Source organism: Pseudochaenichthys georgianus, chromosome 1, assembly GCF_902827115.2.
Source record: "Pseudochaenichthys georgianus chromosome 1, fPseGeo1.2, whole genome shotgun sequence".
Classification (NCBI taxonomy): domain Eukaryota; kingdom Metazoa; phylum Chordata; class Actinopteri; order Perciformes; family Channichthyidae; genus Pseudochaenichthys; species Pseudochaenichthys georgianus.
In genome coordinates, this window is record NC_047503.1 from 17,602,058 (window position 1) to 17,625,096 (window position 23,039).

Sequence of the window (23,039 nt, forward strand, 5' to 3'; positions counted from 1 at the left end):
CAGCCAGACTTGGAGGTGATGTAATAGATTGCGCATGTCTGCTGTTATTGCAGTAGTTGTTGTGTGATCCGAACCAAAACCCAAAACTGATAAAAAGAGCCGTGACGGACAGCCTGTATTTACGCTGCCTTCAGCTAAACAGATGGCAGCTTGTCTCCGTGAGGATCCTGGTCCGGTCTGTTTGGAGCCCAAACACAGAGCCAATTCTCTGACAGACAGTTCCTGTCAGACTGTCATTAAGACGTCATGGTGATGTCTTGTTGGCACTTGTGGAAATATTGTTTCTGTCACGGAAATGTTGGAATTTCCTTGTGTTTGTGTGAATGTTTTAAAGCGTCCTTGGGTTTCATGAAAGGTGCTATATAAATACAAGTTATTATGATTGTTAACAATTTTATAGCATGCCAAGGACTGTAACTAAACCTGAGCTTGAAATGTCCCATTTTAGATTGCTAGATTATGTGTCCAAAATAAACCACATTTTTTCAATAGATACCTATGCAAAGAGATTATGCAACACAGCTATCTAAAAATATGATCCCTCCTGTGTCTGCTTGATGTTTTCTTTCCTTCTGCTTTGTTTAAACCCACTCCAAATAAAGTACAACAGACTGGAAGAGTGATACAATCTGATCTCATGTTGAGTCAGTCCCTGTTTGTTACACATCCCTGAGTAAAGTATCCACATAGAGCAAAGAACTTTGGATAGAAACACTACTTCTCTAATATTCTTGTTTAATTGATATTTCACACCCATGAATAGAAGATAAATAACATTATTCATTTTTAAGATAACTCAGTGACGTTAGTACCTAGTGCACACTTGATCAAACTATTTTTCACTCAATGTTTTGACCAATTAAAGATCTATATGTTTTATCATGAAACACAGTCAGGTGAGAAGTGTATTGTCTCAGCCGATGGGAAGTATCATACAGCCCTGAGGTGTTAACATGTAGTATGCACAGAGCGAAAGCCCTATTTAAAAGCAATATGCATTGTTCTAACCGCTTAGAGACAACAGTGGCTCGTAAAGCAAATGTTTCGGGACAGGGAAAGTTTAATCAGGGCCTTAAACTAACTGTGTTGGAGAAGAGGTGAGAAACCCTTTGAAAACCTGCTGACAATGTAAACGGAGCCTCAATTGAATTCAGTCACTTAGCTGCAGACTCCTTTTTTAACTTCCATTTGTAACATAGACTTTTCTGCCCATATTGTGGCATAAAGTCCTCCACTTTTGTATCGCTTTTGTAGCTTCAATTCCAGTCCTCAGTTTGTCTCTTAATCTCTGTACACCTGGTGTGTGTGCTAAAAGCTTATTTTTTCTTCAAGATTAGAGTCCAAACTGCTCAGAGAAGTCGCCTGGCTCTTTTTAAAGGCACAGCTTTGGTACTGACATCCAGCTGGCAGAACACCATGGTGCTCGAGTACAGATTAGTGTATCATTAGACAGCATGTAAAAGAGTGTCGGATCAGTGTCACATGCACTCTTAACACAGTCCTATAGTGGCTCTCTGATACCAACCAGGGACTCCAACTAACCACTTTAACTTCTACTAATTAAAACGATGCATGATTTTGACATTTGGCTGTGTTTTTCCTTTGTTAGAGACCCTCTGATGTATTGGTGTCCTCCCTTACCTCTGGGTCTGTTGCTGTACATGATGTCACCGAGAACCTCTTGGCCTTGTCTTGTGTGATGGTGTGTATGGACGAGTCTCCAGCAGGGGGGGAAAATGATTGTGTGTCGTTGGGTTTTGGTGACATAGGTGAGTTCCCTCTAGGAAAAGGTGAGGTAGAAGGAGTGGCAGCGGGTGAGGGCTGTGGGGAGAGGGTTCCCATCTCGATGGCCAGGTCCTCTGTGCAGGCCAGGCCTCGGCTGCCGAGGTGTTCGTCCGTCTCTCTGTCCACCACCAGCAGCCGGGTGCGGTAGGACACCTCGCGGATACGGTCCACCACCTGTAGAGAGGAGAGAGAGGGAGGGGGATCAGTCAGTGTTATTCAGCCTGAACTGGCTGACATAGTCTTAGCAAGAGCAGTGGTGTAAAGTAACTAATTACATTTACTCAAGTACGGTACTTAAGTAAAGGTTTGAGATACTTTGAGTACTCAGAGGTGGACGAAGTACTCAAATATTGTACTTATTTAAGCATAAGTACCAAAGTGCAGGATTACTCATACTCATTTGTTACTTAAGTAAAAGTACAAAAGTATTGGTATCAAAATATACTTAAAGTAACAAAAGTACTCATTATGCCCATTTCAGAATCATAAATATAATGTGTTTATTATAGCTGGTAAAGTTGGAACTTATTTAAACTCATTGTGAATTGAATCCATGTGTATTAAAGTATTTTTTAAGTGTTTATCCTATTGTTTATCATTAAACTATACAGTAAATAAAGGTATAAAATAAGTGTTTTTTTACCTCTGAATTGTAGTGGGATAAAGATACAAGGGGACACAAAATGGAAATACTCAAGTAAAGTACAAGTACCTCAACATTTTACTTAAGTACAGTACTTGAGTAAATGTACTAAGTTACTTAACACCACCGCTTATACTTTACTGAGTATTTCAATGTTTTGCTAATGTTTCTTCTCCACTACAATTCAGAGGTAAATTGTGTTTTTTAGTACATCGATTTAATACCTTTAGATTTGGATTAATGATGTAAAATATATAATCAACACTTAAAAGACTTTAGTCACACCTGGAATAAATTCACAATCTACCCTTACTAAGTATTACAACTAGCTTCACCTTTACCAGCTTTGATAACACTTTAATGCATCAATTATTAAAATGAGCCGATCAGTATGATGAGTACTTTAAGTGTACTCTTTGATGCTAATACTGTTGTACTTTTACTAGAGTAACATTTTGATTGCAGGACTTTTACTTGTAACAGAGTATTCCTGTACAGGTACTTTTTTTAAGTACAAGATTGGAGTACTTTCCCTACATCTGTCACAAAGACACCCAGTGATTCCCATTACACAAAGCTCACATTGACCCATTTTAGTTGCCCCACTTCTCCTCCTGCCTCCTCCTTCTCCTCAGGCAAAGTAAAAAGTTGTCTAACAGGTATACAACTCATTGTTTGTACCTCAGAGACTTAAAGCGCCTCTCCAGGCTTCTCTTTATGCAAGTACCTGTCTGTTATTCAAAAAAAGAAGCATTGAGCCATCACTCACTTGATGGTGGCCTTCGTTCTCCACATTCTCCCCGTTCACCTCCACCACCCGGTCTCCTGGCCGCAGCCCGGCCATGTCAGAAGAGGAGCCGGGGTCCACTTTGCGGATGAACTGCCCGCCTCTATTCCTCTCCCCATGCAGGTGGAACCCATAGCCCTGCTCTCCTTTGGTCAGGAAACAGAGCCTGGGTCTCAGCTCGCTCTCCATCCCAACCTGCGCGTTAATAGAGAGGAAAACAGGTCAAAGTGTCTCAGGAGAATAAACAGGTGCTCTGGCCAACCGCGGTGGGAAGTCTCTGGCTCTTAATCAATGTACGGCTGCTGCGCGCTGTGGGGAACAAACGATCATCATTTTTTAGCATGATGCGAGTACATTAATAATCCACAAAAGAGCACAAATCACAAAAAAGGCTTAAAAGTGTTAATCCATCATGCAAATGCAGGTGGGAAAATATGAGCGCGTAGAAGTGGTGCGTAAATTTGTGTCCAAAAACTGCTGCCAGTGGCTAAATCCTGACCATTGTAGGAATAATCCAAGAGATCAGAGATTAGAAAGATTTTCGTCACACGTAACACTTAATTCCCCTCCTCAACTGGACATGTGTCATCCTGTCCTGCGGTACGAAAATAAAGAGGCGTCTACACAGCAGATGGCACTACTTAATGTCCCCTGCAGCGCACACCTGACGACTGGGCGCAGCCGCGAGGACATTAGCTCGAGGTGCAGTCCCTCCAGAGAGGCGGAGGTCTGCGGCTGTGACCTGAGAGCGGAAATCCTCCCCATCTATCCCTGCTGTCTCCACATGAGATCAACAGGTTGCGCATGGATTATATGGTTCATGAAATATAAACTCATAGTTTGCTTTCATTCATCGATTTACAAAGGTGTGTCTCAGGTTATTCAGGACAGCTTGAGGGTGTGTGTCGTTGATATTTAGATCAGGGAATATGAGACTTCCACGAGGCAAGTGTTAAGAACAGCAGTTTAGTTTCCCTTACAGCCAGAGGTGAAAGAATAAATCAAGTAAAGCAATACTTAGGAGGGTTATAAATAGTAGTATAACAGGTAAAAATACTCATAATACAGTGCTTACTGTTATTGTATAGTTATTATTCTTAAAATTATAGGCTATGAATTCCATTTCTAAAGTAGTACATTATAGATCTTAAATACATGTATTTAAATGAAAATGACTGTTTCTCTAGGAAATTTACTAAAGTAGAAATATGACGCATAATCAAATTCAAGTATGAGGACCTCTGGATTATACTGAGTAAATGTTCTTACTTTCCACATCTTCCTTTCACACATTAACACTGCTGATGTGCTATTAACAAAAACATCACATCTATATTTAATGAATGACTATTATCATTGAATCCTCCACAAACATGAGCATTGTCTATGTGACAGTGTTTCATTATCTGTAAGGCTCATTTTCACAGATGACAGTTTGTCATATAGCGAGACAAACAGGGGTGTAACTATTATCATTAACAATGGCTTGGTTCTATTTAAATGTCCCTTTGAAGCATGGCAGCCAGCCAACACACACCTGATGATATTCCTGCTAAACCATCCCTATAACTTGCAGTGAAGAATGATTCCAAACAAGTGTTTATTTATATCTTCTTTTTAAAGTCCACGACATCTCTACAGTATTTATTTGAATTACATTTTGTTGGGCATATTAGAAAAAATAGAAGGACAAACTTTGAACATGATTTCAGTACATCATTTATTAATTTTTTATAATAATAAAGTAGCACTAGCAGTAGAAAAATAGTTTATCTCTTTGAAGTAGTTGTAGTGTCATATTAAACTCGTACATTCTGATATCCACATCAATGTTCTCAGTGTGTCTGTGTTTAAGTTGATCTTTCTGGTCCAATATTTGGTCACAGCTCAGACAAGACTAAATCAATATTTAACCTTGGTTTTTATCTTCCGTTTCGGTGCGTTCGGGGAAACAGGTGTGGGCAGTGGCTCCTTCTTTAACCTCTCATGTTTAACATCTGATTCTTGTCCAGGTTCAGTCTTCACTGTGGAGGCAGAGGTTGGATCAGGGGAGCAAGGGGAAGCAGCTTTAGGCCTTTTTGTAGGAGAGCTCTTGTGGGCGGAGGGACAGCTGTGCTGGTTCAGACACACGGAGCAGAGCGGCCTGACGGGGAGGCACACCTGCTGCCCGAAACCCACCAGCAGCCAGTTGATCTCACTCCACAGCTCCCTGCCGCAGAGAGGAACATCACACGTTACTTTGAACGGCTCACTCATTGATTTTTACAAACAGGCACAACATATAGTGAAGGGTGCCCATCAATCAACAGAGGAAATGATAGAGAGATAGATAGATCATTCATTCATTCATCCCAAATTGGGAAATGATTTTGTTACAGCATCAGGGTGTTCCGGCAAGGTGGATTAAAGTACAACCTAATCAAATTAAAATAGCAAATCTATACTATATCTACAGTATAGAGACATATCACAAAGAATAATCAACATAAAATGTTCTGGATAAGTATGGATGATATATAAATACATTATACAGTATGTGGTCAGTCTGGGTGACTTTATGGATCTGTTGGTCCGTCTTAATCAGGTTGTACAGGTCAGCAGGGAAGTAATCATGCTGTTACCTTGGTAACCACTCCTCCAGGGCCTTGCGCGTTTGCTCCGGGCTCGTGGTCGGTTTCTTCAGCCAGCCCAGCCTGTTAGAGATACGATGCACGTGTGTGTCCACGCCTAAACAAAACAAAACTGTATATTTAGGCACACACACACTGGTTTGCACTTCTATAAGAAAAAGCAGTGGTGGAAAAGCATTCAGATCCTTTACTAAAGACTGTAAAAAGAATGTAACCATGTAAGTGTCATCAGTGAAAAGTACTTTTAGTATCAAAGGAATCCACAATGCTGAACAAAATACCCCTTTTGTGGTGTTTTAGTATTATTCTGTATTACATAAATATTACTGATGCAATTATGTGTGATTAAAATGTACTGCTGTAGTTGAAGGGTGGAGCTGATTTCATCTATTTGATTCAGTGTTGGGTAATTTACTATATTTAAAAAAAAAATGTCCATGCTGCTATAACTTTATCAACCTCAGTTTCCAGCTATGTGAATTCACACAGATTTGCAAGTGCATGCATCAAGAAAGAGTGTCCCCCCCACCGATGCCGGACACCTGGTCCCATGCGATGTCCATAGCCAGATGAGCCATCTTAGGTCCGACTCCTGTTAGGCGGACCAGCCCCTGCACGCTGTCTGGGATGTCCCCTCCAAACTCTTTCTGCAGAATGGCCGATGTCAGCTTCAGATATTTCACCTTAGTCTAGAAGGGGTGGGTAAGAAAACAATTCAACTAATCAGAGATGCAGGGTGAAAAGGAGGAACTGTGTGGCTCCTGTAAGACAGAGTACTGAGTTCTGTATTACCCTCCAGAAGCCGACAGGGTAGATGAGTTTCCCCAGTGCTTCATCGTCAGTATTAAGAATACTTTCTGCAGTGCAGCCGTGAGCTCGGAGCCTCTTCATGGCTGCTGCGGTCACCTGGTCCTTGGTTTGACTGGACAGCATGAGTGAAACCAACACCTGGAAACGTCTGACCTGAGAAGACAACAGAGGGAACAAGATGAGTGCTTCTGAACCTTAGAAATATGTGAGAAAAAATAAACCCACACCTACATGAGCAGTAGCGTCTGAGTCGTAGCATTTCTCTGCCCCCATGTTATCTACAGGTGCATCCCGGCTGCTCCTCATCTCACGGATGTATCCCAGTTGTTTCTTCCAGTCGGGAGGTTCCCAGTGTTCTGTCTTCACCGGTGGTACACCTTCATCCTCATCATATTCCACTTTGAGCTGTTTCCTCCTGCGGCTGTGTGAAGACAATGGCAAGGCGTCTGTTTCTGTTTTTGGATGGCAAGCACCAGAATGAGCACAGGGTAGAGAGGATTTAGAATATCTGACCCAGCACAGAAATACATAAAGAAAACATACCACATGGGAACAAGTAAGTAGATGAGGTTGAGGTTGCCTTGCCTCTGCTGTGTCAACCAATGTTCAGATGCAGAAGTAAACAGATTAATTAAGTAAAAACAACATCTGCAACTTCTCCAACTTTTGCTCATTAACAACTGTATTTGGAGCTAGCTAGAAGAACTGTGGTGAATTTCTAAATGAGTTCACACGTTTCTGTGTGGACTAACGTCAACATTACCCGTGGATAAGGGGGCCGAGGAGGGTCTTTGCTCCGAGATCCTCGCCTCCTCCGGCTCTACCTTCACCTCCACAGAGGAACCTGGACCCTGATTCCTCCGTCTGGTGGTGAGTTTGGACCTGAGAGAGGCTGCATTTTGATCACCACTCCGAGTGATAACAGGTCTGCTCTGCATGAAATAAGGAGAGGTCATAGTTAAAGTCCGGACTACATAACAGAAATTCGTTTTCCAGTGGACCTGAGGCATTTAGTTGATCTTGAAGTTGGTTGCTCATTCGTAGGTTTTGGTCACGAGTGGACCAGAAAAAAAACAATCCCGGTAAATAAATGAAAGAAAGACAAAATAATTGTATTAATAATAAAAGTTGTTAATTTAAATACAAAAACGTTTTATTTAGAACAGAATTACACATATCTTTCACCAAGTTATGTTGTTTTATTTAGTGTACTAAAAATCATGACTTTAAGTGTTTGGCTTTATGCCTGCTATGCACCTGTGTAACTTAATAAAAAAAAATGCGCTTAAAATCGTCAGCATTAAGCAGATCAGGAGTATGACATGACATGTCATTGATTAAGCCATTCTGTCCTACCAATCAATCAGGTAGTTAAAGGTAAATAAAATAGGGTTTCTGTTTATTAGCATATACAATGTGTGTTTCTCTCCAATACATTGTATTCATGAGGTTTCTTTTTCAAAGAAATTCCTTTTTAAGTCCTTTTACTTAATTTAAACCTATTATGTAGCTCCACTGGCAGGCAGCCTTGCGACAGTGCAGCTTCTGGCTCCAATGAGGAACCAACTTCAGCATTGTTAGCATGTTTAGCTAGCTACTCGTTAACCGTTTTAGTTTAAGAAACATGTGTCTCGTCACTGGCAGCTATTTAACATCTTTCTTATGCAGCCACTGGGTAAATAGAGGTGCGTCCTGATATTTTGTGAATGTCCGGTAATTTGCAAATTAGCTTTAAAATAGCTTTAGCATAGTTTGTGTTTAGCTTGCTTGGAACTACATTTCCCAGCAGCGAGAGTAACTAACGTGTTTTTGTAGGAAGTGCCCCTGTCACAGCGTTAGTGTGTCATCCGGTTGGGAAGTGGAGGAGGACTGAGCCTGGACGAAAACAAGCTTCCAGCAGCAATTGCAGAGTTTTATCAATGCAGAGACACAGCCGGCTCTGTTGGCTGCATATGGACGAAGCTGCGGCCTTATGAAGCCGAGAGAGACTCCTCTGCATTAAGGTGAGAGGAAGGGGAGATGTTTTCTAAGCAACCAGTCCTTGAATGCCTCACAGGAATGCTAGCTCATGACAGGGAATGTAAAAGCAGAGCTAACGGTTCAGTAGCGCCATTGTGCATTTCTCCTGATTATACCATGTTTTCGCTAAGTGGTTAAACATATTATTTGTTCTGGATGGAGGTTATTTGTCACTGATGTGGTTGAAGTGAAACAGAACAGTGGTCTGCTCCCCTCCCCTCTGTCTCTGTCAAGTCCACATGACAGCAGATATTCTCCAAACCTGCCCCCCTGGTTTACTCATTTACAGGCTCCAAACTTCACTGCTGCGTAACAGAAGCCTCTGCTCCCACCATAGTTACATACAAAAACTACTACTACTACCATGCCTCCAGTGGTATCTACACTGAACAAAAATATAAACGCAACACTTTTGTTTTTGCTCTCATTTTTCATGAGATGAACTCAAAGATCTAAAACATTTTCTATATACACAAAATAAACATTTCTCTCAAATATTGTTCACAAATCTGAACAAATCTGTGATAGTGAGCACTTCTCCTTTGCCGAGATAATCCATCCCACCTCACAGGTGTGGCATATGCCTTAGGCTTGACACAATAAAAGGCCACTCTGAAACGTGCAGTTTTGCTTTATTGGGGGGGTCTGGGGTCCGAAAACCAGTCAGTATCTGGTGTGACCACCATTTGCCTCACGCAGTGCAACACATCTCCTTCGCATAGAGTTGATCAGGTTGTTGATTGTGGCCTGTGGAATGTTGGTCCACTCCTCTTCAATGGCTGAGCGAAGTTGCTGGATATTGGCAGGAACTGGAACACGCTGTCGTATACGGCGATCCAGAGCATCCCAAACATGCTCAATGGGTGACATGTCCGGTGAGTATGCTGGCCATGCAAGAACTGGGATGTTTTCAGACTCCAGGAATTGTGTACAGATCCTTGCAACATGGGGCCGTGCATTATCATGCTGCAACATGAGGTGATGGTCGTGGATGAATGGCACACCAATGGGCCTCAGGATCTCGTCACGGTATCTCTGTGCATTCACAATGCCATCAATAAAATGCACCTGTGTTCGGGTCTGGGAGGGTCCGAAAACCAGTCAGTATCTGGTGTGAGTGGTAGGGTAGTTAGGGTAATGTTGTGAATCGAGTGGCCTGTGTTCGTCGTCCATAACATACGCCTGCCCATACCATAACCCCACCACCACCATGGGCCACTCGATTCACAACATGACCCTAACCCTAACCCTCACACCAGATACTGACTGGTTTTTGGACCCCCCCAGACCCCCCCAATAAAGCAAAACTGCACGTTTCAGAGTGGCCTTTTATTGTGGCCAGCCTAAGGCACACCTGTGCAATAATCATGCTGTCTAATCAGCATCTTGATATGCCACACCTGTGAGGTGGGATGGATTATCTCGGCAAAGGAGAAGTGCTCACTATCTCAGATCTTTTCAGATTTGTGAACAATATTTGAGTGAAATGCTTATTTTGTGTATATAGAAAATGTTTTAGATCTTTGAGTTCAAAAGTGTTGCGTTTATATTTTTGTTCAGTGTAGATTCAGCCATGCAACTTAAATGTAAAAAGTTTGTTGTTGCCACCACAGTCATTGTTGGAAAGGTTACTTTAGACCACTTAGCTAGTCACCCTGTTCAAAATGCATTACATCATGTACATCTTTTAGTATTCAACCCTGATTATTGTCAACTTTTATAGAATGTTCTTTAAAGAAATCAAAATTAAGAAGGGAATCAGCAATAGATCAAACGTTATTTTCCTCATGTAGGATTTTTACTGAAAGTAATATAATCTGATGTAACACCTTTTAATCACCACCAGCATACACTTACATTCATTGTTACTTCACTTCAGTTCAAACACTGGTTTTAGTATAATATTGTGCAACCCTTAAATGAGAAGGCTTAATGTATATATACATGCACACTCCAGGGCAAAACATTCACACAGAGGTACAGTGTCTTTGATCCTTTGCCTCAATAGAACATGCTTTGTGCTTCAGCCCCCAACATAAGGAAACACACAAACAACTGTCCAAGTAACTGTAATAAATACACTGAGAGAAACTCTGAATATGCCTTTTTCCCCACAGTGTATCACCCCATCTGAAAAGTGTCTCCGCCAACATTATACAAATAAAACCAATACACCTGATGCATTAACCTTTCCTTGGAGAACATCAGAGAGGCTACTTCACATCCCAAACGCCAAATATTGAATGAATGTGTCCGTTGTTTAGTTTGGCATCTGCATGTTGGATAGATCATGAGAGAATGTGTCCAGATCTGGGTGTCTGATGACCTCAGCTAAACTCTCGGCTAAATCTAGAAAACTTCAGACTGGCTTAGAAGGAGAGAAAAGGTTAAAATGGTTAAAGGTTAAAAAACACTGCCAATATTAATCACATAGAAACCTAATTTCATCAATAATAAGAATATGACTTGGATAACATCCAAATTATGCTTCCAAATATCAAGGATTTATAAAATAAAAAGAAGAGGATGTGATTGTCACCAACAGTGAGCAAATCATAAGCAGATATGGGCATAGTGTTACAAGTGAACTCGAGTAAGCAAATGCTGTCAAACAATTAAATGTGCAGAGCTGCAATAAGTCAACAGAAGGTTAGTTTCTTTGAGTATGGGCCTCAGTGTGAAGTCATTGGCACTCGATTCAGGGTTCTTACGGCCATTACAAACCTGGAAAAGTCATGGAAATTCAAAATGCTAATTCCAGGCCCTGGAAAAGTTATGGAAAACAATATTTTTGAAAAAGTCATGTAACTAAAGTTGCATCAAATATAATTTATATTTTATCTAATCGCTAAAATAGTAATACTATAATGATAATAAATACTGTATAGTAATGAAAGGTAAAATGGCATTTAACTGAGGAGGTATTTTGCTGGTGAGAGATTTGAGTTGCTTTAGCGTGTAGAAGCTGGTAAGCCTACTATTTGATTTGTTTTCGATAGGCACAACATGTTTCATATGCAGACCTTATTTTCCTGTTCCATGTTACAATAAACCATTTTCAGTGGTACCGCTGAGAAAGAGTCATTGTTTTGGTCATGGAAAATTGGGTAAAGGTCCTGGAGAAGTCATTGAAAATCATTGGTGAAAAAGTGTATGAACCCTGTAGATTAACTTCATAATGCTCACTCGTTGTCATGTTCCTTGCTGATGTTTGAATCTAGTTACAGGTCATATTTTATTGTGATGTAGCATCTTATAGGATTTAATAATTGCAATGGGTTTTGGCTTTGAATGTGACCATCTATCTTATTGCTATTATGCTACATCAAGTCAATTCAGAGGAAGTGTGGCTCTTTATCTGGTCTTTGGGTATTGGGTTTTTCACTGTAATAATCCACATTGATAAAAACGGTTTCATCTAAAAGTGTGCGGCTCTTTCTCCAGGCAGCTCTCAGTCCCAGCCTGTGCGGTGGACCGCCCCTTCAGGTTGGGCCATGAATAAACAACCGAGCAAAGAGAGTCTCAAGGACAAGGTGAAGGGGATCTTTGGGCTGGGAACCGCGCGGCCGCCCAGCAAACAGAGTGACGCCCGACCGTCAGAGTTCATCATCACGACGAACATCATCAAGGTGTGCAGGAGAGACCAGAAGACTGCAGATCTGTTCATCCACAATTAAACGCAGCATGCTCTTAGTTTTTTGTACATGTTTTGCATCACACCTTTCCTCATTCCTTTCCTCCTGTGATGTCTTTCAGGAGCTCCAACCAGACTGCGGTCTGAGCACCCGCGTCCGCATGATGAACCATGTCTGTGAGCTCGCCAAAACAAAGAAATTTGAGGATGTGAGTCTGCTCCTGGTTTGCCTTTTTGGATACAACACAACATGTCACCTTCTGTGTGTGACTCTGTGTTTTCATGTGTTCTTTTTAGCATGCTGTGGAGGCTGTATGGAAAGCTGTGGAGGACATGCTGACTCCAGAGCAGCCACTGGAGGCCAGACATGCGGTCCTGCAGCTGCTGAGGGCCATTATACAGGGACAGGTACATAGACAGGATAAACACACACAAATATGAAATGTGATTCTAGTTCCGGACTTTTCCTAATGATCGGTTCCCTGGAAATGTGAAGGGCGAGCGGCTCGGCCCTCTGAGAGCATTCTTTTTCAACGTGATCAGAGACTACCAACCCTCCAACGAGGACCTCTCTGATAGGCTGGAAGTCTTCAAGGCCTTAACCGAGAACGGGAAAGACATCACTTATCTGGAAGAAGATATAGGTAAAACTCAATGGGGGGAAAACGAGGGACGAAGTGGGATGAAAATGTGTTCATGTCAGGGTGGAGATTCTTAACAGCTGACATTGTGAAACAATTTACAACTTGGACAAATTGAAAACTTTGCAAATTGAAGTTTTTTTCCCCGCAAATAACTGCTACTGATGGACAGTCAGATTATGTTTTTGTATTATTAAGTTTCGAGAGAATAACCCTACTTATTTTAATAAATGGAGCAGGCAACATTTTCATTTTAGTTTATAACTTGCTGTTATTGAAGTCACTGAGAATTGATAAGGTTGCTTTTTTTGTTTACATTATTGCACATACTGATATTATAAGCACAGGCACACAGTGTGTTTTTCATCCTGAGTAAAACCCTACACTCATTGTTGTCTGGTTCACCAGCATGATAGATTCCAGTGTATCAAATATATACTTTTAACTCATTTGAATCATCTTTGTAGTCATGTTTGCAATTATTATTTGTTGAGGCATGACTGGGCTGTTACACACCTTATTCACCTGTAATATTCCATAATATGTCCTGCTCTCGCTCTGTTCTCTCCGGTCTCCAGCACGCTTTGTCCTCCTGTGGATGGACATAGGTCTTACCTCCGATTTTCTCCATGTTCTTGTAAATCTGGTGAAGTTCAACAGCTGCTACCTGGACCAAAACGTCTCCGTCATGGTCCAGTAAGTCAGAGATCCAGACACATAAACACATTTCAATCAAATGAATGTATTAACATGCATTTGTTTGCTTGTGCTGTGTAGGAAAATCTGTCTCCTGTGCAATAGAACTACATCTTCGACAGATATTGAGGTGGGTGTTTGTTCAAATTCATTCTTTGTTACAACGGCTTGTTAGAATCTTACAGCAAAGAGAATACCCCCAAATATGAACAATGTCCAAATTATAAACAGCAAATCAGGTAGGTAGAAGAGGGTTAATAATATCCATTATTTGTAGCATTGGGAGACATACTCATTTAATCATGGAATAAACGATGAATGATCAAAAATGTTTAAATATTTAAATTGTGTGGTCACAGTTGGCTTTACTCATCACCACGAAAACGTTGTTTGTGTGAGGCAGGCAAGATGGAAATCTTATTTAATCAGGTTGGTTTCTGATTCCCTAATAATGGTAGAGTGCTTGTTTGTGGGACTGAGTTGTTGAACTGCAGTAACACGGTTACATCTCCAGTTATCTAAAGGGTTTGACGTGACATCTCTTAGAGATTAGCGGAGAGGTGTGTTACCATGCATGTCTTTGATCAATGATCGCCAGCAGACGACAGATAGTGCTGATTCATGCTGAGGAGCTATTCCTGAACATTTCACATTTAGGGGTTTGTATGTAAAACAACTACATATAATACATGGAACATGGAAGTACACCATCATCCAATTGGCAGTCTGGTGTAAGGTGTTTGTTATTTACTGCGCTCTCTATCTTATTTATTTTGTAAACAAACACGAAACACAATCAAAACGTATTAACGGCACAATCTAGCGTGACCATACTGAGGCTCAGAGTTGTTTTATTTGTGTGTGTTTGTATGTGTGTGGTCTGTGTATGCTGTGTCTAGGTGGCACTACAAGTACTGGATGCAGTGGTGTGTTACAACTGCCTGCCCTCAGACTCTCTCACTGTCTTCATCATCACACTGTGTCGCACTGTCAACGTCAAGGAGTTCTGTGAATCCTGCTGGAAGGTGAGAGCAAACACACACACACATGTATACACACACTTTCTCCTTTGTCTGATGCAATGCGCATTATTCATAACGGCCTGTGATTGTGCACCTGCAGTTGATGAGGAAGGTGTTGGGGACTCACCTCGGCCACAGTGCAATCTACACCATGTGCCGGATAATGGAGGAGAGGTATTTCTGAACTTATGGTGCATTATGGGAATGTTATTTTCCTGCTTTTTGTGTCCCTTTAACTTCCTGCACCCTCCCTCAGAGTGTACATGGAGGACGCCCCGTTGTTGAGAGGAGCCGTGTTCTTTGTTGGGATGGCACTGTGGGGCGCACACAGACTCCCCGCCCTGAAAAACACACCTACACTCGTTCTGCCATCTTTCTACAAGGTAACACTCACACAGGGCGTGCCATCTGCCCCACGAGGCATGTGCTGATCTTATTGGTTACATGACACGAAAACAAGAATAATGCATACTGTCTGGACGTGGCAAAAATGTCAGGGAAAACATTTTTGTTTTTGTTCTACAAGATATTATCTAGGGCGCCCTATGGTTTTCATTTCTTAATAATTGAATAATATTTGTTTAATCATTTGGTCTACAAATGTCACAAAACTGAGAAAATTCAAGATTTTCCTGAAGTGAATACATTTTGTTAGTTTAGTTTGGTCTTTTTTTTCTTAAAATATGAAACAAACTAAATTGTTGCAGATGAATGTCCTGTGGACAGAATTACTTATGTCTCTTCTAACACTGTAAATGAAAAATGCCACATTTCCAAATCTCTTTTCTTGCCAAACATCTATCACTCTTTGCCAAGAAATATGTATATGTATATTTATGCTTCAATGCCAAATACACAATTTTTGCATATGCTGGATCTTCCTATGTGTTTTTAGTTTATGTCATACTATAGACATGTTTGCATAGTAGTAGTACCTAGTGTGACTTTATCAGTTGTAGCTAGTTCTAAGGATTCTTCAAATAGAAGGAAAAAAGAAGAAGTATATTCCTGATAATGTGATGGATCAGTTGTGCTAACTGTTTCTGTGTATCTGTCACTCAGGCCATGTCGAGTGCCAATGAGGTGGTGTCCTATGAAATCGTCCTCTCCATCACCAGACTGATCAAGAAGTACGGCAAAGAGCTGCAGGTGGTCACATGGGACATCCTGCTGGGCATCATAGAGCGGCTGCTGCAGCAGATCCAGGTACACACACACACACACACGCACACGCACACACACACACTAAAATACCAGTTATTTGTTCACCAACTGGCCCATCTCATGTGTCTTCACAGACAATAGGCAGTGCGGAGTTGAAGGCCATTGTGTACGAGCTGCTGACCACAGTGGAGGAGCTGTACGAGCAGAACGGTTACCACGGCTCCACAGAGAAGTTCTTCAGTCTGGTGGAGAAATGTGCCGACAAGAGACCTGTTAGTGCTTTTGAGTTTCCATCCCTCTGTGTCATATTGTGTTTTTGTCATCTAACACACTGCTGATACCTTTCTAATCTTAATATTGTGTGTGACAGGATGCTTCAGTGCTGACCCTCATCTCGTACAGAGCCCAGTCTATTCAACCAGCCAAGGACAGCTGGATTCCGAGCCTTCACCGCCTCATGGAGAAATTCTTCAGGTAAGACACAAACGGGGATGATGGTGATGATATTATCGACTCGGAGGCAAGATTTAGCTATATGGAATAGTTTGTATCTCTTATTGCCTCCTATTCTAATTGTATTTCAATGTTTACCTCTTAGTCTATATCAAAATGATCTGGTCTTTTTAATATTGTATTGATGTCGTACTATAACAGCCAAATAATGCAGTGTGTTTAATGACAACTATAAACAATTGTATCCCTCTCTGCTATCACCACCTTGATCCCTTTCTCATCTAATCTCTGCTGAACAATATTTTGTTTCTGTCATGTTTCTGTCTCCCTGAAAGAAACGAGACTCGCAGCGTGATAAGGATCAAAGTACTTCATATCCTGTCCTTCGTTCTCAGTACCAACCGACAGCTTTACGAGGTCTGCACACACACGAACCTGCACACACACACATTTGAAATAAACTATCAAGTGCAGTGTTGCTGTTGTTTACTCATGTGTGAATATTCAACAATATCTCTCAATGTCTCTCACTCTTACTTTATTGCCTTGTTCCAGGACGAGTTGATTGAGATGGTGGTGATCCCCCAGCTCAGTGGGATAGCTGAAGACCGGGACCTTGCCGTCCGAAAACAGGCCACCCAGCTGCTGGTGGACCTGGCAGAGGGCTGCAACACACACCACTTCAGCAGCCTGCTGGACATCATTGAGAAGGTACACACACACACACACACACACACACACACACACACACACACACACACACACACACACACACACACACACACACACACACACACACACACACACACACACACACACACACACACACACACACACACACACACACACACACACACACACACACACACACACACACACACACACACACACACACACACACACACACACACACACACACACACACACCACACACACACACACACACACACACACACACACACACACACACACACACACACACACACACACACACACACACACACACCACACACACACACACACACACACACACACACACACACACACACACACACACACACACACACACACACACACACACACACACACACACACACACACACACACACACACACACACACACACACACACACACACACACACACACACACACACACACACACACACACACACACACACACACACACACACACACACACACACACACACACACACACACACACACACACACACACACACACACACACACACACACACACAAAAAAATTGTATGCATGTTTTCCCTTGATCTTTACCCTTTGTAGTGTGTACACAAAACTATCCTAGAACATTATAAACATTTTAGATCTTCCAGAAATGTATAAACATTTTAAAAGTTCTCGCACTGTCCCCCTCGCACCTGCATGCCAGAGGAGGGACTAAACAGAGACATAACCTCACATTACAGTGCAGAACTACAATTATCTACCAACAAAATGGCCACACACACTCTAATTCAGTTCCTTCCAGCCACAATGAGGTCTATTCAGTGTTTTCTCTCTGTGCAGGTGGCCAGTCGCTCTCTGGTGAGTTCAGGGCCCCTGGAGGTCACTGAGAGAGTCCCCACAGGAGAGTGTCCTATGGAGGACGTTAGGACGGCTATACTGGGCCTGCTGGAAATCCTGCAGGTACACATATAAGGGCTGCATTCACAAAACATGGGGTTGAAGTTATTTTAGAAAGGCACCGGTTTGTTTGGTTAACAAACCTCTTAAATTGTCTGGAAATGACAAAAACATGTAGGCCGTATCTCATTTCTCTAACTCCCCTCCTCGACTCCTATCCTCGTGTCTTAGTCCCGCCCACAGGAGATGCGAGCGGAGGACCGAGGAGGGGAACCGAGGAGAGAGGAGGGGAAGCAGCAGGCGGTTAGAGAAATGAGAACTCCTCTCCTCTGAGCGGTCATTTTAAAGAGACGTCCATTAATGATGACAGGAGGCACAGCAGCCCTCTGTCTGATGGACAGATGTGTTCATGACGACAATATATTTACTTTGATTCATTCACAGTGCGATATAATGAGACAATAACAGGCTACACACACACACACACACACACACACACACACACACACAAACACACACGCATATATATTTATATAAATATATACAATTTCAGAATCAAACAAGTATGAGAGCACGCTCATAATAACGTAACACTATCAGAGACTGGATATATCCCCCCCCTCTCTCTGGCCGCTACAATGAGGAAAATAAATTACAAAAGTTTTATTTACAAGTATTGAAAGTAAGCAGAGGACACCAAACCAACTGAGACCTGTCTATCCGCTGCATCTACACACACACTGTACCACACACACCTACAACACACACACGCACCTACAGCTCCTAAAGCATAATCAGGCGACAGCCGTTGTGTATTTTATTATGTGAAGCACTAAATGGTTTTAGAAAAATATCGACTCTTTGTTTGTAGATATCTACTAAACTAAAGCAAATACAGAGAGTAATATAGGCCTGTTATACTGAGTGATATATATTATACACACTGCTCTGCTTTCTGCACGGACCTCACAGCTGTTCTCTCTGGAAACATCGCGATTAAAGCAGTTTAATAAAATAATATCCAGGGGATGCATGCAGAGCTGTCATTGGCTGAGATAAGTCCGGCCGTGCGTCACGACTCTTTGAAACATCACTGTTGCCGGAAATACATCCGCGGAGGAGCCGTGGAGGACCCATCAGTGTATCCTCGGTTAGAGCTCCTCCAGAGAGCCTCCTCGATGCTCGGTCCTCGGTGTGCATTTAGAGAAATGAGATGTCCTTCAACATGGCACGCTGAAATTAATTTCCGGGTCACGACCGGAGGACCGAGGAGTCGAGGAGTCGAGGAGGGGAAATCCCAGAAATGAGATACGGCCGTAGTTTCAGATTTGAGCCATGTTTACAAATATGAATGGAGCCTGCCTGATAAAAATCTGATGCTATTAGTTCTTTGTAGATAGTAAACAAAACACATAATAAATATCTTTACTATTGATTAGTATCAAGTTTTTCAAGTTATACTTTTTAACCTTAAGTGATAACAAATGTTTTGCCCAAAATGTGTTTGAAAAAATAATTCAATTTAGTGAATCTGGTAAATAACCTTGTTGTTCTCTCCTGGCAGAGCAAGCTCTACAGCCTACCAGCCAGTCACGCCAGTCGTGTGTATGAGCTGCTAATCAGCCACCAGCAGCTCCACTACAAGAACAAATACTGCTCAGCTATCGCTTGCAGCATCAGACTGCAGGTAAGGGGGTTCATCTTGTGTCTGCTTTACTCCCTTTGAAACAAACATGCATGTTGGCTTATCATTTGAACTTCCTTCTCTCCTCCAGGTGTTTGACTTCTTCCTGATGATGCGAGTGGACTCTCTTCACCGCCTTGGTGTCCCCAACAAAGACGGGGTCCTGAGGTTTAGCCCTTACTGCTACTGTGACACAGGGTGAGGACGCACACGGCTCACATCTGCATCTGTTTTTCTCATAATAATCCAGTCAACTAAATCCTGTATTGACAGTATTTTAAATGGTGGTTTCAGGGAGCCAGAGAAGCGTGTCAGTGAGAAGAAGCCTGCAGGTTCAACATCTCCTCCTGCTGGCAGCCCTGCCCCCCCCACTGCTCCTTCAGCTTCAACAGCCTCCATCCGCTCGGCCTACCTGCCCTACGCACCGGCCTTCAATGTCCTTCTGCAGGGCCTGAAGATGGTACACAGAGAAGTATTGTAGCAAACTCATCCAATGCAGTCTTGGTGCAGGGATGATGTAATGTTGTAGTCCTACCCAGAAGCTAGCACGCACTGGTTTTTCTTAAACATACAAAAAAACATTTGGATTAAAAAAGGATTATAAAGTGTCTATAATTCTTGTTCAGAATGATAATCTTTGCAGTAAAATGAACACCACTTCTATGTTCTTTGAAGTATAGATGCAATAGCCAGAAGTCAAAAGCAAAATGGTTGCATGGCTTCATAAACTGAATGCAGACTGCTGTTCGGTGTGATCACCTTTAAGGTCCCCGGTAACTTAAGTACTCTCATGTAGCATCGTGTTCGCAACGGCCTTTTCAAAGACAGCTAAATACTTCAAGATTCCCGAGGGGGTATTTACGGCTGTTTTTTATGTCATAGACGTTAAATGGTAAATGGACTGTACTTATATAGCGCTTTATCCAGTCTTTACGACCCCTCAAAGCACTTTACATACTACATGTCATTCACCCATTCACACCCATTCATACAGAGCAGTACCAATTGCTCTAGGACCTAACATTCACACCCCGTTGGCCATGCCATCGGGAGTTAAACCTGAATTGCAAAAATTTCATTTCTACAACCCTCTATTTCTTGGAGAGCTTGCAGGTGGGTTTCGCTATAGTGTTTATTCTTCTTTGTAACAAAGGACTTTGCCAAGAGCAGAGACTCACTCATAACTGATGGTTACATTGTTTTCAAAGCTGTCTTTTATGAGAAAAAAGACATGGTTTCTGTTTCTGTTGCAGGAGACCGATTGGAAGGTGCTGAAGCTGATTCTGGACAAGCTGCCGTGGACGCTGCAGTACAAAGTGCTGCTGCTCACATCCCCATGCAGCTTGGACCAGCTGTGCTCCACACTCTGCTGCATGGTAGAGCAACAAAAAGACACACGTAAAACAAGTCTGTAAAGTGTAAACATATGAATGAACTTGCGTCTGTGTTCTGTTAGGTGACAGATCGGCTGATCTCGGAGCGTTTGAAGAAGACCCCAGACGGGTTTTCTCGCACTGAAGTTCAGCTGGCGGTGGTTCCTGTTCTCACAGCGATCACCTCCTACCATAACTACCTGGAGCAGGCAAGACAGGTACAAATGATATGCTGTAGTGTAGAGAATAACCAAGACATCTCAACAGGTTTCTAGCATGTTCTGAAGCTTGTGTGTTGGGTTTAATAACTGCCAGAAAATCCACATCTAGGCAACAGCGTCCCATTTACCAGCCCCGCTGCACACACAGAAGCAGATATTTCCATACTGTTATTCATTTCCTTTCCCCCCTACAGAGAGAACTGGTTCAGTGCCTCGAGACCGGCCTCATCTACCGCTGTGCCAAGCAGTGTGTGGTGGCGCTTACAATGTGCACGGTGGAGATGCCTGACATCATGATCAAGCTCCTCCCCGCTCTTATCGTCAAGCTCACCCACATCTCTGCCACTGTTGCCATGGCATCACCTATGCTCGAGTTCCTCTCCAGTGAGTACCAAAAGCTTTTTTCTCACAACTTCTTTTGTCATACGTTTCTCTACCATTGAAGAGGCCAGTTTTCTGTAGATAAAGAGTTATTTCTGTGTTCCGTTTCACAGCTCTGGTGCGCCTCCCACATCTGTACGCCAACTTTGTAGCTGAGCAGTATGTCAGTGTGTTTGCCATCTCTCTACCCTACACTAACCCTTCCAAGTAAGTACACACACACACACACACACACACACACACACACACACACACACACACACACACACACACACACACACACACACACACACACACACACACACACACACACACACACACACACACACACACACACACACACACACACACACACACACACACACACACACACACACACACACACACACACACACACACACACACACACACACACACACACACACACACACACACACACACACACACACACTTGTTCTTAAGCGACAGACACACTCTGACCAGTTGGTTTCTTCCACTCTCCTCAGGTTCAACCAGTACATCGTATCCCTGGCCCACCATGTGATCGCCATGTGGTTCATACGCTGCAGACTCCCCTTCCGCAAAGACTTTGTTCAGTACATCACAAAGGTGTGTGCTTACTCATCTTCCTAACTTTATTGACTTATGTGCATATTTTTTTATATAAAGATACAAAAAAACACATACAAATTGATGTCAATAGAGTGCTCTTACTTGTGCACAAGCATTCAGAAAATTAAATAATTTCACGCTTGAAAAAAACATCTTACTTTCTAACTCTCATACCTAATTCTGTAAGGGAAGGACTTCCCGTATTCTTCAGTTCCTAATTTTTTAAAACTTTAGTCGACATAATGAGATCGTACATCAAAGGAATGGTTCAATATTTCTGGAAATATGCTCATTTGTTTTCTTCTAGGGTTATATCACAATGTTTATATTCTGTGTGTTGTGTTTGGAGCTACTGTTAGCAGGCAGTTAGCTTAGGATACAAGCAGCAGGGACTCCAAAAGGCCCCTCCGCCTTGGCACATACAGTAACCTCCCATAAAATCACAACTATTTGGCCCAAACCTTTCAACAGACCCTTATTTAAGCTGCATTAGTTTAGTATCTTTCTATCTGTACATGTACACCTTTGTCTGTGTCTCCAGGGTCTGCGCTCCAACGCCCTGCTGCCGTTCGATGACGGTCACGAGCAGAGTGCGTTTCGGGCCCGAAGCACCAGCCTCAACGAGCGGCCCAAGAGGTAAAGCCTACGCACACATACACACACTGCTGCGAGTGCTCACATAGAAACAAGCACACATGGTCCATGTGGCCATTGTTGGGGTTGCCAAGGTAACAGGGGACTCAGCATGACTGCTACTGTGTCGTGACGGCTGCAGTGACTGCTCAGGTTGCCATGGTGTTTTAAGTTGATTTGTTTATGCTTTTGACACTTTGAAATGTGTTTTTTTGTTTTTCTTCCACAATTAGTTTGTTGAAAAATC

The 23,039-nt window shown here is 42.4% G+C and overlaps 3 protein-coding genes across 4 annotated transcripts in view; 1 reads left to right on the forward strand and 2 right to left on the reverse strand.

Moving 5' to 3' along the window:
* Nucleotides 1–3,404, reverse strand: part of LOC117454663 (Na(+)/H(+) exchange regulatory cofactor NHE-RF2) — a 9,918-nt gene extending 6,514 nt beyond the window's left edge. Inside the window, exons 1-2 of the mRNA XM_034093788.1 lie at nt 3,198–3,404; nt 1,642–1,959 (exon numbers count right to left, since the gene is read on the reverse strand). Of these exons, the coding sequence (XP_033949679.1) occupies nt 1,642–1,959; nt 3,198–3,404 (525 nt within the window). The remainder of the gene's footprint in view (nt 1–1,641; nt 1,960–3,197) is intronic.
* A 1,512-nt stretch (nt 3,405–4,916) lies between these two features.
* Nucleotides 4,917–7,694, reverse strand: nthl1 (nth-like DNA glycosylase 1). Of its 2 annotated transcripts, none has more exons than XM_034102766.2 (6): nt 7,419–7,694; nt 6,887–7,245; nt 6,638–6,808; nt 6,375–6,534; nt 5,837–5,942; nt 4,917–5,424 (listed from the first exon to the last, which is right to left on the reverse strand). In XM_034102766.2, exons 1-6 carry the CDS (start codon nt 7,663–7,665, stop codon nt 5,118–5,120), a joined length of 1,350 nt encoding a protein of 449 aa, XP_033958657.1. In that variant the 5' UTR covers nt 7,666–7,694; the 3' UTR covers nt 4,917–5,117. The 2 variants fall into 2 exon arrangements, with proteins under 2 accessions (XP_033958657.1, XP_033958738.1); XM_034102847.2 differs by having other exon boundaries at nt 6,887–7,107; nt 7,419–7,692.
* The window catches only part of tsc2 (TSC complex subunit 2), a 29,849-nt gene continuing 14,244 nt past the window's right edge, over nt 7,435–23,039 (forward strand). Inside the window, 26 exon segments of the mRNA XM_034102654.2 lie at nt 7,435–7,525; nt 8,471–8,658; nt 12,119–12,303; nt 12,431–12,517; nt 12,606–12,716; nt 12,805–12,952; nt 13,528–13,645; nt 13,727–13,775; nt 14,545–14,670; nt 14,768–14,841; nt 14,924–15,050; nt 15,730–15,873; nt 15,966–16,103; nt 16,202–16,305; nt 16,620–16,701; nt 16,840–16,995; nt 17,832–17,951; nt 19,453–19,575; nt 19,664–19,770; nt 19,867–20,032; nt 20,826–20,948; nt 21,029–21,163; nt 21,361–21,550; nt 21,661–21,754; nt 22,054–22,156; nt 22,701–22,795. Of these exon segments, the coding sequence (XP_033958545.1) occupies nt 12,169–12,303; nt 12,431–12,517; nt 12,606–12,716; nt 12,805–12,952; nt 13,528–13,645; nt 13,727–13,775; nt 14,545–14,670; nt 14,768–14,841; nt 14,924–15,050; nt 15,730–15,873; nt 15,966–16,103; nt 16,202–16,305; nt 16,620–16,701; nt 16,840–16,995; nt 17,832–17,951; nt 19,453–19,575; nt 19,664–19,770; nt 19,867–20,032; nt 20,826–20,948; nt 21,029–21,163; nt 21,361–21,550; nt 21,661–21,754; nt 22,054–22,156; nt 22,701–22,795 (2,855 nt within the window). The 5' untranslated portion in view covers nt 7,435–7,525; nt 8,471–8,658; nt 12,119–12,168.

Bases quoted from the DNA above. Each gene is read 5' to 3' on its own strand.
- nthl1 (XM_034102766.2), bottom strand. From the start codon at position 7,665: ATGCCTCAGGTCCACTGGAAAACGAATTTCTGTTATGTAGTCCGGACT. The intron at 7,246-7,418 runs GTAATGTTGACG...TGGTTGACACAG, and splicing joins CTCGGCCCCCTTATCCACGG to CAGAGGCAAGGCAACCTCAA. The intron at 5,425-5,836 runs GTAACAGCATGA...TCTCTGCGGCAG, and splicing joins CTGGAGGAGTGGTTACCAAG to GGAGCTGTGGAGTGAGATCA.